Below are 13,087 nucleotides of genomic sequence, written 5' to 3'. Positions count from 1 at the left end.
AATATGGGTGAGAATATGCTAGGCCAACTAATAGGGGCTTAGGACCTAGCCTACACAAACTCAGGTCATGTCAGATTTTTTTAAGTAGAAAAGACCTATGTGTTTTTATAAGCCTATTTAGTTAAAAAGGCTATGCCTCAAGCCATAAAAAGTCTTTTAAACTTATCAGGCCAGTCTATTTAAATTAGTATGAATAATTTTATTATTATAATTATATTGTATATTGTACTTTTAATTAAAATACAGAAATAAAGTTTAATTATCTTTAATAACTTATGAAAGTTGAGTGAAAACACTTTATGAACTATAATTTTTTTCGTAAAGTTTTTTTTATACAAATAGTCTCACAAAACTTATGCTACTAGATAATCATAGATAAGTTAATACAAACAAATTTTTAGTATCATTGATCTTTTAGTTTTTTTAGTCTATATAAACATTAATTAAATTACTTATATACATATGTTCAAATAAAATAGGCTTTTAAGTAGGCTAACACGTCAATCATACATTTGAAAAGGTCATGCTTAAGCTTAAAAATAAGCCTATAACATGCTACATGCGAAACTTAGGCTTTGATATTTTGAACATGCTAGACTTAGGCTTGGCAAAGCGTAGCTTGACCCAACTTATTCCCACCTTATAATAAATTTTAAGGCTTGAGCATGGTCTATGGCATATTATAGACTTTTTTTTACTCGGTTTGAACTTTTTAAAAGCTTGGTCTTACTTGAAATGCTATTTAAAAACCTATTTCATGTCAAGACTTTCAAATAGTTCATTTTATCTAATTTTAAATAGATAACACAAACTTTTATATACTATTTAGCCATTTTCTAATATATATCAATATATATGGTGATCTATCAAGTTTCATAGATTTTTTTAATAGCCTAAGCTTGACCTAATTAATTAAATAGGATTTTTAAAAAGCTTAAACTTGACCTTTTTATTAAACATGCCAAGATTAAATAAGCAAAACTATATGCCCTTATAGGATGGACTGACCTATTCATATTATTAGGTGTTTTCTTTCGTTGTGTCAGAAGCAATGGAATTGTTGAGGAGATGGAGATTAAGAGTACTTCATCCTATGTGTGTCAGCGGCTATATGCATATGCAACTTGGTTTTCCTTTCAAGTTTGTAAATATTTCAAAATTGAAACCTTGTAGCTTTAAGGCCCACTTATGTTGTTCTAAAGTCTGGATTGTTTGGACCAACAAATTTTTCAAACTCTTTTGATTCATAAATATATGAAAATGCCTTCCAATAAGATACTGACGCCATTTTTTACAGCTTCTGTGTTGGCGTACATATCACAGACATATACTTAAGAAGCTTGCATGCGGTTACACATCTTTTTAATGAAGAAAGCTAAAGGGTGGCTCTCCTAAGATAGAACAAAATCGATGGCTACAACAGAAGCACCACTACTACATTTTTGGCCTACGGCCACGCTAAAATTTTCCACAGCTCAGAAACTGTGGCCACATATATGATTTGGCCATAGTTATCAAAGCGTAGAATTATATTATAAAATATTGAATCCGGAGTATGAAACTGTGGTCTTTACTTCAATTGCCACAATTATAAAACTGCGGATATTTTAAGCCGCAAAGAAAAACCGCGGCCTTATAATTTTGACTAAAAACTATGATCCAAGTCCAAAAATTTAGTGCCCGCCATGTTTTCCCTCTTTTCTTTTCGTTTCCCTCTTTCTCTTGTTTTATATTTTATTTTATTTTTAAGATTAAAAAAAAAACTAAAACAAATAAATATAAAAGGGAATTAGGATTAAAAAAAATCATTTTTATCTATAACCCATTCTCTCTCTTCTTCACATCAGAGAACATTATTCCCTCTTCTTCCTCTATCCGAAAACCCTAATGCCGCCACCCTCTTTTCGAGCAATACCATATCCAACTGAAAAAAAGCCATATTCTTAATCCTTACCTCACAGTCTTTCTCATGAACCAATTGATTTATTGTTTCGACTAATCTCGCCGCTGAACCACCTTCTTCCTCTCCCTCTAGCCATCGCGAAAACAAGTGTAGAAAGCAGGAATGTTTAGATCTCTCCTTCTTTTGGACAAAACTGGACCATTTGGAGTTGTCACCGCCGCGCCGGCAGTTGTCACCACCGTACCGAATTTCCTCACGTCACTGCGAGCTTCATCTCCTCAATGGTAAGGGTCCCTCTTTGTTATCATTTTGGGTTGTGACTGTTGTTAAATAACCCTTTGTTCAAAAATCTAAATTTGTGATTTGTTGACAAAGGCTGTTACAAAAATTTACTCACCTTATATTTGCTTTTATATTGAATAGGAAATTCACAAACTTTAGATTTTGTGTTGAAACCCTAATTCCTCTTTTCTCTAAATTTGATTTGAATCTCTGTTTGGTTTGAAATTCCTATTAACTAACTTACTGTTTTGCAAACCCAATTTTGGATTGAAAATCTTACTCTATGTTTTTTCCCAAATCCAAAATGTATGCTTTGTATTGATAACATCTTGTTTATAAAACTGTTTTTCTGTCAAATCTGCTGGCCTATCTGATCATACTAGTGCTAGCAACCATTATCTTTCACAAATGATGCAAAATTTGCATAATGTAAATGGTATTGTTCACGAAGACACCAGGGTTGAAGGGGATAATCAAGAAGATCAATTCATTGTTGATGGATGATGTTTCTGCCAATTTTGTATTTCTTTGCCGAGGTATCCACAAACATTTCTGCCACCAGAAGTGGCGTAAAGTGCACATATTGTTCGACTTCAATGCATTCATTATTGTACTCTCTTCAAATAGGTATTGTTGTATACTATGTCCAGTTTATATTAGTGTAACTAGTCTTCTATATACATGTTATTTAACTGCTTCCATTCAAGCTCACAGTAATTCAATGCACCTAAACCATTATGTGCTTCCATTCTTCTCAAAATTATGTCTAATCTAGGAGCCCACTGAACCATATTGTAAGGTCTTTGCCTGTAGAAGAGCAGCCAAGTATGTTTTGTTAAACTGTTGTCATTTTGGAAGAAGTGTGTAATTTGTTAAACTGGCATAGTGAAGCTATTTGACAGCATCGAGAAATATGGTATGTGAAGCCTTTTGCTTTTAACTCATTCTCAGTGATAGATATTCATGACTGTTTATAAACTTTGAATTATCTTGCATAGATTTAGTAGCAATAATGTCATGTTTGTTGCATTTTATTTCATTCCATCTTGTTTCTTGTTTGGTTTACTTTGGGAGGGGGGGGGGATTAAAAGTTAATTATGTTGCAGTCACCTCCTTAAGATCTAAGGTGATAATATGTATGATGATAACAGGTCGGATAGGGAATTTCTTCATCAAATTCTACTGCGAACACCATTTAGGTGGGTGTTCTTGTCTTTTTTTAGTTTTCATCTATACTTTGCATTTGTAGCTGGATTCTGAATTTGTATGCGCTTGATTGTGGCTGCTTTCAGGGTGCACGAGCCGGTGCTAGGCATCTGGAAGTCACCATTAATGGGATTGGTGAAAGAGCTGGAAATGCCTCCTTGGAAGAGGTGAGGGTTAATATATTATGTTTATTTCGTTGAAGTAATAGCATTATAGCTTGTTTGTTGTTTGGAAGAGTACTCTGGTTTGCCGTTACAACCACACAAGGCTCTTGTGGGAGCTAATGGGTTTGTAATTATTTCTAATACTTCTCATTAGTTTATTATTACTTTTATATCTCTATTAAAAAAACACTAATTATTTGAGCAGGTTCATAACTTTGATGCAACTTTGATACAATGGATTTGTTAGATAAAAGTAAGGGAGTACCAATGGAGAGTACACAATATTTGCTGATGTTGATGTTCCTGCTCTGTTTGAATCCTCTCTATCACTGAAGCATTGTTTTTTTCTCCATTCCAAATGAAGGGATTGAAAACTATTGGTGACTTAGTGCTATCTACATTTACATTTTGTACAACATTGAGTCTTAAAGAACTAGTGACTACAAACTGTAAATTTCTCATTATTTGAATCAGAAAATCTATATTCTCGTCGTTTTTTTTCTTAGGACAAACTAGTGGTTTGAACTATATCCCGAGTTCCTTTCGAATCCTTTCTTCATTGCTGGAGAGTCATATGCCGGAGTTTATGTGCCTATTATTGCCTATGAAGTAGTTAAAGGTACAAGTTTGTGTCCTTAAAGTGTTTAATCAATGCGTTTGAATTATTAGTAATGTTCACTTACTATATGACATACTTGGAAGTTGTTCTTTTATTTCAATTTTGGTAATTTTCATTCTGTTGATTGCAGGATCCAAAATGTTCTTTCCACGAATTTGCCAGCCATTTCTGGACCGGCTGCTGTTATAGTAGTAGCTAATTCAATAAGAAGGTAAATTGATTGGTTTCTCCTTGGCTGTATGGTTTATGAATCTCTTAATACAGTTTTTATATAAAATAAAAAAATTGGGATATAGATTTTTAGTTAAACATGAGGATTAAATATATAATTGGATGATTAGTTTTCGACCAATACTAAATTTTCGCGGTTGTTTGTTAGAGAAGTTTGAATGAATTAGTTGCCATTGTTACTTTTGTTCTGTGATACTCCTTTGGAACGAGATGCTTAGCTTCATATGTTAATACAAGTCTAAGAAACTTGCGTTTATATTTTATGGGGATTGATCTTTGGTTTGTTAAGACAAATTCTACAGTTGAGTTCTTGGTGTTAGCACCATCATTTCAATCTTTTTTGGTAATGAATTTTTTTTAATACTATTCTATACTTCTATGTGATTTTGAAATGGGTAAAAGACATAATTTATTAGATATGCCCTTGGTGATATATATATATATATATATATATATATATATATATATATATATATATATATATATATATATATATATATATATATATATATATATATATATATATATATATATATTTATGTAATGATACAGAAATAAACTGAGGCTAGATAAATGGGTTAGAATGCATAACATATAACAACGGTTTTAAATAGGTGGTCATAACTAAACCGTGGCTATATCTTGAACTAATACTGTGTCGTAAACGTTAAAATGAAACCGTGGCTTTACAATATAGCCACAGTTTTTAAGTTATGGCAAAATACAAACCGCGGCCTTAATCAAGCTACCTAAACTGTGGCCTAAAAATGTCACGGTTGTAAAAAATGCGTGGTCTATACCAAAAAACCGTGGACTTTACTTTTGGCCACGGCCGTAGACTCCACCGTTGGATTTCCGTGGCTAAATCGTGGCCTCAGCGTTACGCCACGGTTATTTTGCATAAAGCCTCGGTTTTCTGGGCGTGGTAGGAGGCCTTTTTTTCTGTAGTGCACCTCTCTCAAGAATGAAGACCTTAAAAACGTATGGAAGAGCCAATACAAGGGTTTCTGCCATGCTTTTCTTAAGTGTTATAAATGTTATAGCAGCTGATGTATGTTGGAACAAGTTTGGTTCTACAACTAATACTTGAGTTTTGATGATAACAAGTATACAATATAAGGATAATAGTTTTGTACTATAACAGTTTGTTATATGTGCAGGATCTGATAATTAGTTCTGGAATCTGGGTTACCAAGTTGTGGACTTTGGACAAGTAAAATTTTTGGGCTCTAATGAGCAACTCTGGACACAAAACGAACTCTGAACCAATGATGAATACAACCAATAACGAAAACAACCAATGATGAATACAAGATGTGTTTACAAGCAAATATACATCTGAAAGCATCAAGTCAAATCGTGAAAGGATCTTATCCAGAATGACTGATTAAAGTCTGTGAAGTCTCAACGTTTTAAAGCTCTCAAGACACTATGATCAAGCTTCAGTAACTCATACTGAGAAGCATATGACTCAAGAAGTTAACTATGAAGAGAGATAATAACTCTAAATTCTGATTAAGCTTCACCAGTACTTATCTGAAGCCTATGATAAAAATCTTGTGCAAAAGAAGATCATGTGATAACAATACATTATCCTACTCACCTCCCTGAAAATCCGAATAAAGGACTGTACTCTGCACCATCATTGCTATCACATGTTCCATCATCTGTCCTAATGCTACAAGCGCAATTGTAGTCTAGTACTAGCTAACGTCTCAAACAGCTTTTTCATTATGGATACTAATTATTTTATTCTCCAACGGATATATTTCTTTATCTATAAAAAAGAAGATTTGGAAAGAATGAAACACAAGAGAGTGTAATATGCACAAACAATGATACACATAAGAAAAATGAAAATATGAGTGTGAAGCTACAAAACAAAGATACACATAAGAAGAAGAAAATATGTGTGCGAGATTTCTCGAAAGCATGTACTTTTGAGAAAAAGAAATGAAGAAGATATGTGAAGATGTACACCAAAGAAATGAAGAAAATCAATGAAGATGTACAATGAAAAAATGACACTACTACGGAAAACACCTACCACGATGGTTTAGAAAAGGATACAACCATGTCAGAGAACCATTGTGAGGTAAGTTGTAATTGTATGTACGATATTTTTCATTACGGTTGCGCGGCCGTTGTGATAAACTATGTAGCGTGCTACCTATCACAACGATTAGCTTAAACACCCGTTATAATAAATGTAGGGTCACGAGTTCGATACCCGACTGCAACCAAAATAAAAAAATTAAACAAATTAAATCTTTAAAATATCTAAATTTCATAAACAAATTAAGTAAATATGTGAAGGGATGTAATTATTTAATGGATATGGAATGAACATAAAGAGCTTTCATATACATGCATTTGTTTTATACAAAATTTAAAACCGTTGGAGTTCGCCACCATGGAAAACCGTTGCATTCTGAAGCAACGTGCTATCTACTATCTATTCAATAATAATAGATTGACCAAATTGCCTAAATTACCCTCTCACCAAAATTTATTTGCACTAATAAAAGGTCATTTTTGTAACTAACAAATTAAGTATTCACTCTTTCAACTTTATTGGATGGATGTCCCAAGTGTTAGCTTTTCATTGGTCCGAATTAAATAACATTTTCCCTACAACTTTATTGCATGAATGATGACATCACATGTAAGCCATGGATGATGGAAGTCATATTTAAATTTCTTTTACATTTCATTTTCCCACACTTTCTTACCTTTATTTTAATTTTTCTTAATTTATTTATTATCACAAAAAATATTAATAATCTATTTTTAAATTTTAATCTTACTAAAAATTTCAAATTTCCTTCACATTTCATTTTTTCATACTTTCATTTTAATTTTTCTACATTTATCTATTATCACAAAAAATATTAATAATCGATCATTTAATTATTATTCTCAAAAATATTTAATTATTTCACAGGCCACTATCAACTCAATATTTAATTTTTTTAATCGATCATTACACATTTTCTCTATCTTAATTAAAATTTCAAATTTCTCTCACATTTTTTCACACTTTCTTACTTTCATTTTAATTTTTTTCTCTATTTATTTATTTATTATCTCACGGGTCACTATCAACATAATGTCTATTTTATTTTAATCAATCATTGTCTTTATTTGAGAGATAATATCTTTATTTTTATTTTTTTCTCCATCTCACGATTTTTTATCATTATTTAATACAATTAAATGTCCAAGATTATTGTTTATTTTACATTTGTTTTTAAATATATTTTATATCGCATCAAATTATTTTTTTATTTCACGGGGCATTATCAACATAGTAGCTATTTTATTTTAATCAACAATTACTATTAATTGAGAGATAGTTTTTATTTTTAAATGTTAATATTTTATTTTTATTATCTCCATCTTATAGTATTTTTTTATATGATTATTTAATATAATTGAATTTATATGATCATTTTTCATTTATAATTAAACCATAGTGATCTATATCATTTTCTTTTAATTGTTGTTGGACCGTTAATTATTAAATTAACTGACCCAATTTTGCTATTGTGTTCTTAACCTATCTTAAACATTTTTTTGTGGATTATTGTTTTCTATATAATTATTGTTAAATTTACAATTAAGTAAATTATTTCATATTTTTCATTTATATTTAAAATTTTACATTTGCATTTGTTAAAATTTCTTTTTTTTCTCCGACTCACATGTCCTTTTTTATATGGTTCTTTATTACACACAAAATTAGCACATGAATACGATAATAATGTTTAATCTTAAGGGCCACTTTCAATACAATGCCTATTTTATTTTAAACAATAATGACTTTTATTTGAAAACTAAAGTATTTATTTTCAAATTTCAAAACCATTCCTATGGATATTCGGTTTTCAAAGAATTGGGAGTATAACAGAGCAATCAATAAAACTCTAATAACTCTATTCAAGTATAACAATTCCTTTTAATTATGCATATTGCTTATAATTCCTTTTATTTATATTATTCATATCATTAAAAAAATACTACACCAGAAAAAAAATGACCCGTGCGGAAGCATGGATCTCAGACTAGTTCCTTTATCAAATAATAAATTAATTGATGGCTGTATTACGTCTTCTCTTTTTAACAATTTGTTTACACTCTCTTTTTAACAATTTATTATTAAATAAATTAACATATTTATTTCTTTCTTTTTTATTATCTTTATTTTAATAATTTGATGTTAATTTGAATTATTATTATAAAAATTTAGGTTTAACTTTATTTACTTATTAATTTAATTTATATTAATTTTAATTCATATTATTTAAATCAATATTTTAAAATTTAAAAATTAATATAAATAAAATATTAATATATGAGATAAAAATGTGGAACCCAATATGATTTTTTTAGAGTTACAAGTAAAATTTGGATGAGTTGCTTCAATATGATGTGACTTAACGGGTCCCACAAAAAACTCAAAATTGAGTTGCACCATTGGAGATGCTCTTATGTCACACGATTAAGAATAAGAATGAGAATGAGGGCTTTCAAAATTAAGTGGATCTAACCGTTGGGATTTGTTTACCGTTATGGCCAATTAATTCTCTTGTACTTACTAAATACTAGTGTTATTATAAAGGCCAATGTCTACTTATGAGTTACGCTGTTTTATCCAACCACCACCAACTAACTATCCTACCATTACATAAAATCTATAGGACAGTGATACCATTCATAAAAATTACACAACACTTTCTTCTTATTACCTACTACTAGCCACCACCAAGAGAACATTTTCACATTATGGATTATTTCCTCACTGTCCCGAATCCCATTCTCGAAGATTACGACATTCCGATGATTCCAAATACACCAGCATGTACACGCCCAAACCATTGCAGCACGCCTTGAAGAACAGAAACGACTCAGTTTATCCACCATATCCTTTAAATGATTACAACAGTCTAATATTACCACCGGTTCTAGCCCCAACCATGCAAAGATCTTATCCCACATCCCTCTTGCAATTACACAGCATAGAAACAAATGAGATGAATTTTCTTCCTGTAAACATCCAAAGGCACAATAGCTCCGCTCATCGTTTTCTAAAATGCCTCGTTTCAAAAGTTGTTCTCTTGTTGCTAGTCTATCTTGCAATAACCTCCACCCGAAAACTTTCACCTTCGAAGGCATCCATGAGTTCCATATCAGCTTCATAACATCCTTTACCTCATACTGCATCTCCACCACATTTGCTCCCAGCATAAGTTCACGGTAATACTCTCCAACCACAAAACATCCTTGTCCACCAACCGGCCATGAAAATCCATCCCTAACGAATCTTCTCGGGACTATCTCAGTCAAAATATGACAAAGCTCTTCTAACTCTACCGCTGCTGCCTCACAGAGAACAGAATTGAAGTTTTCAATCTTCCAATTCCATTCGTTCTCCGCCCACCACCCCATCTCCTTAACATTGCTATCCTTATTTTCAACTACCTGAAACAATAAAGGAAATACATAACAGAATGGCATATTCCCAATCCACCTACTTGTCCAAACGGAACCTGACTGCCCTCTCCTAACTTGAATGATAGAATTCTATAGAAAGCTTTCTCTTCCTCTTTATCACAGATTTTCATGAGGTCTCTCCACCAAATGGATCTCGACGCGTGATTTCCAACTTTTCTTTTAAACAAAACTCTTTCATACAGAATTCCATACCTCTCCTCCAAAATTCCTTTCCATAACGGCTCTGCATCGTTCAAAAACCTCCAGAACCACTTAGTTAGCAGCGCAATGTTGAACACCTCCAAGTCCTTAATTCCTAAACCCCCTTCCTCTCGCGGCCTACAAACCGAACTCCAGCTAATCCAATCCACCCCCTTCTTTTCTCCAGAGTAATTGTATGTACGATGCTTTTCATTACGGTTGCGCGACCGTTGTGATAAACTATGTAGCGTGCTATCGATCACAACGATTAACTTAAACATCTGTTGTAATAAATGTAGGGTCACGAGTTCGATACCCGACTACAACCAAAATAAAAAAAATTAAACAAATTAAATCTTTAAAATATCTAAATTTCAGAAACAAAGAAAGTAAATATGTGAAGGGATGTAATTATTTAATGGATATGGAATGAACATAAAGAGCTTTCATATACATGCATTTGTTTTCATAAATTCATTCATATACATGCATTTTATTTTATTTTTTTGGTAATATTCATATACACGCATTTGTTTTCAAATATAAGAACCAATTTTAGGAAATCCTATTAATTAAAAAACAGTTTTCTATTTAGTACCAAAATGTAATAATGAAATAAACAAAACTAAAAAAGCAAAAGTAAGAACATGTTCCTATAAATACCGGGGCAGTACAAATCTCTTGGAAGCAACAACAACTTCTTCTGTCTTTGTGTCAAACTCATTTCATCACCGTCTTCTCTCTTGCTTATTAAAATGGCTAGCTGGAGAAAGTACCAACACCGGAGATACCCATCTTATAACGGTAAACTGTCTTTTTTTTCTTTCCCTTTCTTTCTTAATTTCCTTTGGTTTTGTTCTTACTTTTGATTCTTTTGGTTCACAGATAACAGGTTTTCAACCGTGCCGTTATGGGATAAGAGGTATACGGAATCACATTCCAAAGTGATGAAGTGGGACGACTATGCTGTCAAACAGGCTGTTTACGACGCAAAATTCAGGCATTGCGCTGAGATCAACGGCTATGGCTGGGACATTCCGTTGCCTGATCCAGACATGTACATCGATGATGTAGATTGGGATGCAAGTGTTGATCCTGAACTCTGTATGGATTTGGAGAGAGAAGAAGATGCCAGAAGAAAGATGATAGAAAAGTGCGTGATTCTGGAAAGTTCACTCTTATTAAATCAGTCATTATCAGCTCTTGGTCTAAAACCTACCGGATGGGAGGTTGACGACGAACAAGTAACAAAGCTTCCGGAACCAAGTTATGGTGCTGATGAAATTAATGAAGCAAACTCTTGGGAAGAGAATGATTCTCAGAGGTTGATTCCAGAGGAGCATTATAACAGAAGGAGAAAGAATAACATGGCATGGTCTAAGAACCATGCATATCAGCATGGTAATAATGATTATAAGATGAATCGAGGAAAAAGAAATGGAGGAAGAGGAAGGAGGAGGGGAAACAATACTTATGCGGCCAAGGTCGTTCATGGTAAATTCCAAGAAAGAAGCTGCTAAAGGCTAAGTTTTGTTATTTAGGTGTTTTTGGTTTATGTTAGGATTGCAGATTTTGTGAACTTTTGATACTCTTAAGTCTTAACTACCAACAACTCTTGCTTCTTTTGTTTTATTAATATTATTATATGGATTCTATTTTGCTATTAAAAATAAAATTATAAAAATTAACTTTTATAGAATTATGACAGTTTTAAAAGATAACCTAAATTTTATATACTAGTATTAACTTGAATACAAAACAATAGATAAATGTTAAGACATTTATCTCTTATATTTAATTAGTGCACTGACAGACATATAAGTATATTAGATTGAAATGATTTTCATTTACAAAATAAAACCATTGATTTTCAATCATAGATTTCAAGCATATTTGTTTGGTGGTATAAATCAATACACAAACAATGAAGAAGCTAAAACATAAGACAAATTGATGGATGTAAATCCTACCATCACTACAAGAAAAAAAATAAGTAATGGCTAAGGGTGGGAATATGCCAGAATAATTAATAGGGACTTATGGCCTAGCCTATACAGACCAAGGCCAGATCAAAAGATTTATGCTTTTTAATAAGTCTATTTAATTAAATTGGTTGGGCCACAAACCATAAAAAAAAGCCTTTTAAGCTTATCAGGCCGACCTATTTTAATAAACACGGATAAATTTATTATTTTTTATATTGTATTTTGTACTTTATATCATAATACAAAAGTAAATTTAGTTATTTTGATGAATTTATGAAAATAAGCCGAAAAATCTTTATGAAATTTTTGTTGGTTTATTTTTGAAGCCCAATATCAAACAGGATTTTTATTGCTAGAGGATCAAAATCTCGATGTTAGAGATGTTAATGAAGCGCTTCTAAAAGCTATAGGAAAGGAGAGTGGTGAAAAAGGGGTCAGAAGAGCTTGACAATCATAGTAATTTCTGAATTTTTTAAGGACGTTAGTTTGTTTAACGTCTTGTGTAGCTCTACAAATTTTTACCTATTTTATGTTGCTATATATAAATATGTAAAAGTATTGTTGAATGATGACATGGGAATGATAAATATTGTTTTGAAAAACTTGAATTCTTGTTGTTTGTTGTAATCAAATGTTTTTAAAATAGGGTGTACTATAGTATATCAAATAGGGTGTAAATGGTATAATTTGTTTATTTATAAAAGGTGTAAGTTATAATAAAAAAAAGTGTAACTAAGATCATATTTACATTCGATTTTTATTAAAATGGGGTGTGATTAAGAACGTATTTACACCTGATTTTTATTAAAATAGAGTGTAATTAAGAACATATTTTCACCCGATTTTTATTAAAATAGGGTGTAATTAAGAATGTATTTACACCCGATTTTTATTAAAATAGGGTGTAATTTAGAACGTATTTACACGCGATTTTTCTTAAAATAGGGTGTAACGTAGAACGTATTTACACCCGATTTTTAATAAAATAGGGTGTAATTAAGAA

At 31.5% G+C, this 13,087-nt stretch overlaps 2 protein-coding genes across 9 annotated transcripts; both read left to right on the top strand.

The window, feature by feature from the left end:
* The first annotated feature begins 1,825 nt into the window (after positions 1 to 1,825).
* LOC131610302 (uncharacterized) lies at positions 1,826 to 6,160 on the top strand. 8 transcript variants are annotated; one of them, XR_009286451.1, is made up of 7 exons: positions 1,826 to 2,187; positions 2,644 to 3,101; positions 3,337 to 3,384; positions 3,478 to 3,558; positions 3,761 to 4,174; positions 4,305 to 4,385; positions 5,566 to 6,160. XR_009286451.1 is itself a non-coding variant. In XM_058882206.1 (5 exons), exons 1-4 carry the CDS (start codon positions 2,619 to 2,621, stop codon positions 3,783 to 3,785), a joined length of 348 nt encoding a protein of 115 aa, XP_058738189.1. In that variant the 5' UTR covers positions 1,826 to 2,618; the 3' UTR covers positions 3,786 to 4,174; positions 4,305 to 4,661. The 8 variants fall into 8 exon arrangements, 1 of the variants encoding a protein (XP_058738189.1); XR_009286448.1 differs by having other exon boundaries at positions 2,637 to 3,101; XR_009286447.1 differs by having other exon boundaries at positions 2,569 to 3,101.
* Positions 6,161 to 10,854: 4,694 nt separating this feature from the next.
* On the top strand, positions 10,855 to 12,532 carry LOC131614885 (uncharacterized). Its single transcript, XM_058886422.1, has 3 exons — positions 10,855 to 10,903; positions 10,985 to 11,593; positions 12,411 to 12,532. The coding sequence occupies exons 1-3, from the start codon at positions 10,855 to 10,857 to the stop codon at positions 12,530 to 12,532; spliced, it is 780 nt and encodes a 259-aa protein (XP_058742405.1).
* Positions 12,533 to 13,087: the final 555 nt, after the last annotated feature.

This window comes from Vicia villosa, linkage group LG6 (assembly GCF_029867415.1).
Source record: "Vicia villosa cultivar HV-30 ecotype Madison, WI linkage group LG6, Vvil1.0, whole genome shotgun sequence".
Taxonomy (NCBI): Eukaryota; Viridiplantae; Streptophyta; class Magnoliopsida; order Fabales; family Fabaceae; genus Vicia; species Vicia villosa.
Note: the sequence above shows the minus strand (reverse complement) of the source record. Positions and strands in the feature narration are given on the sequence as shown.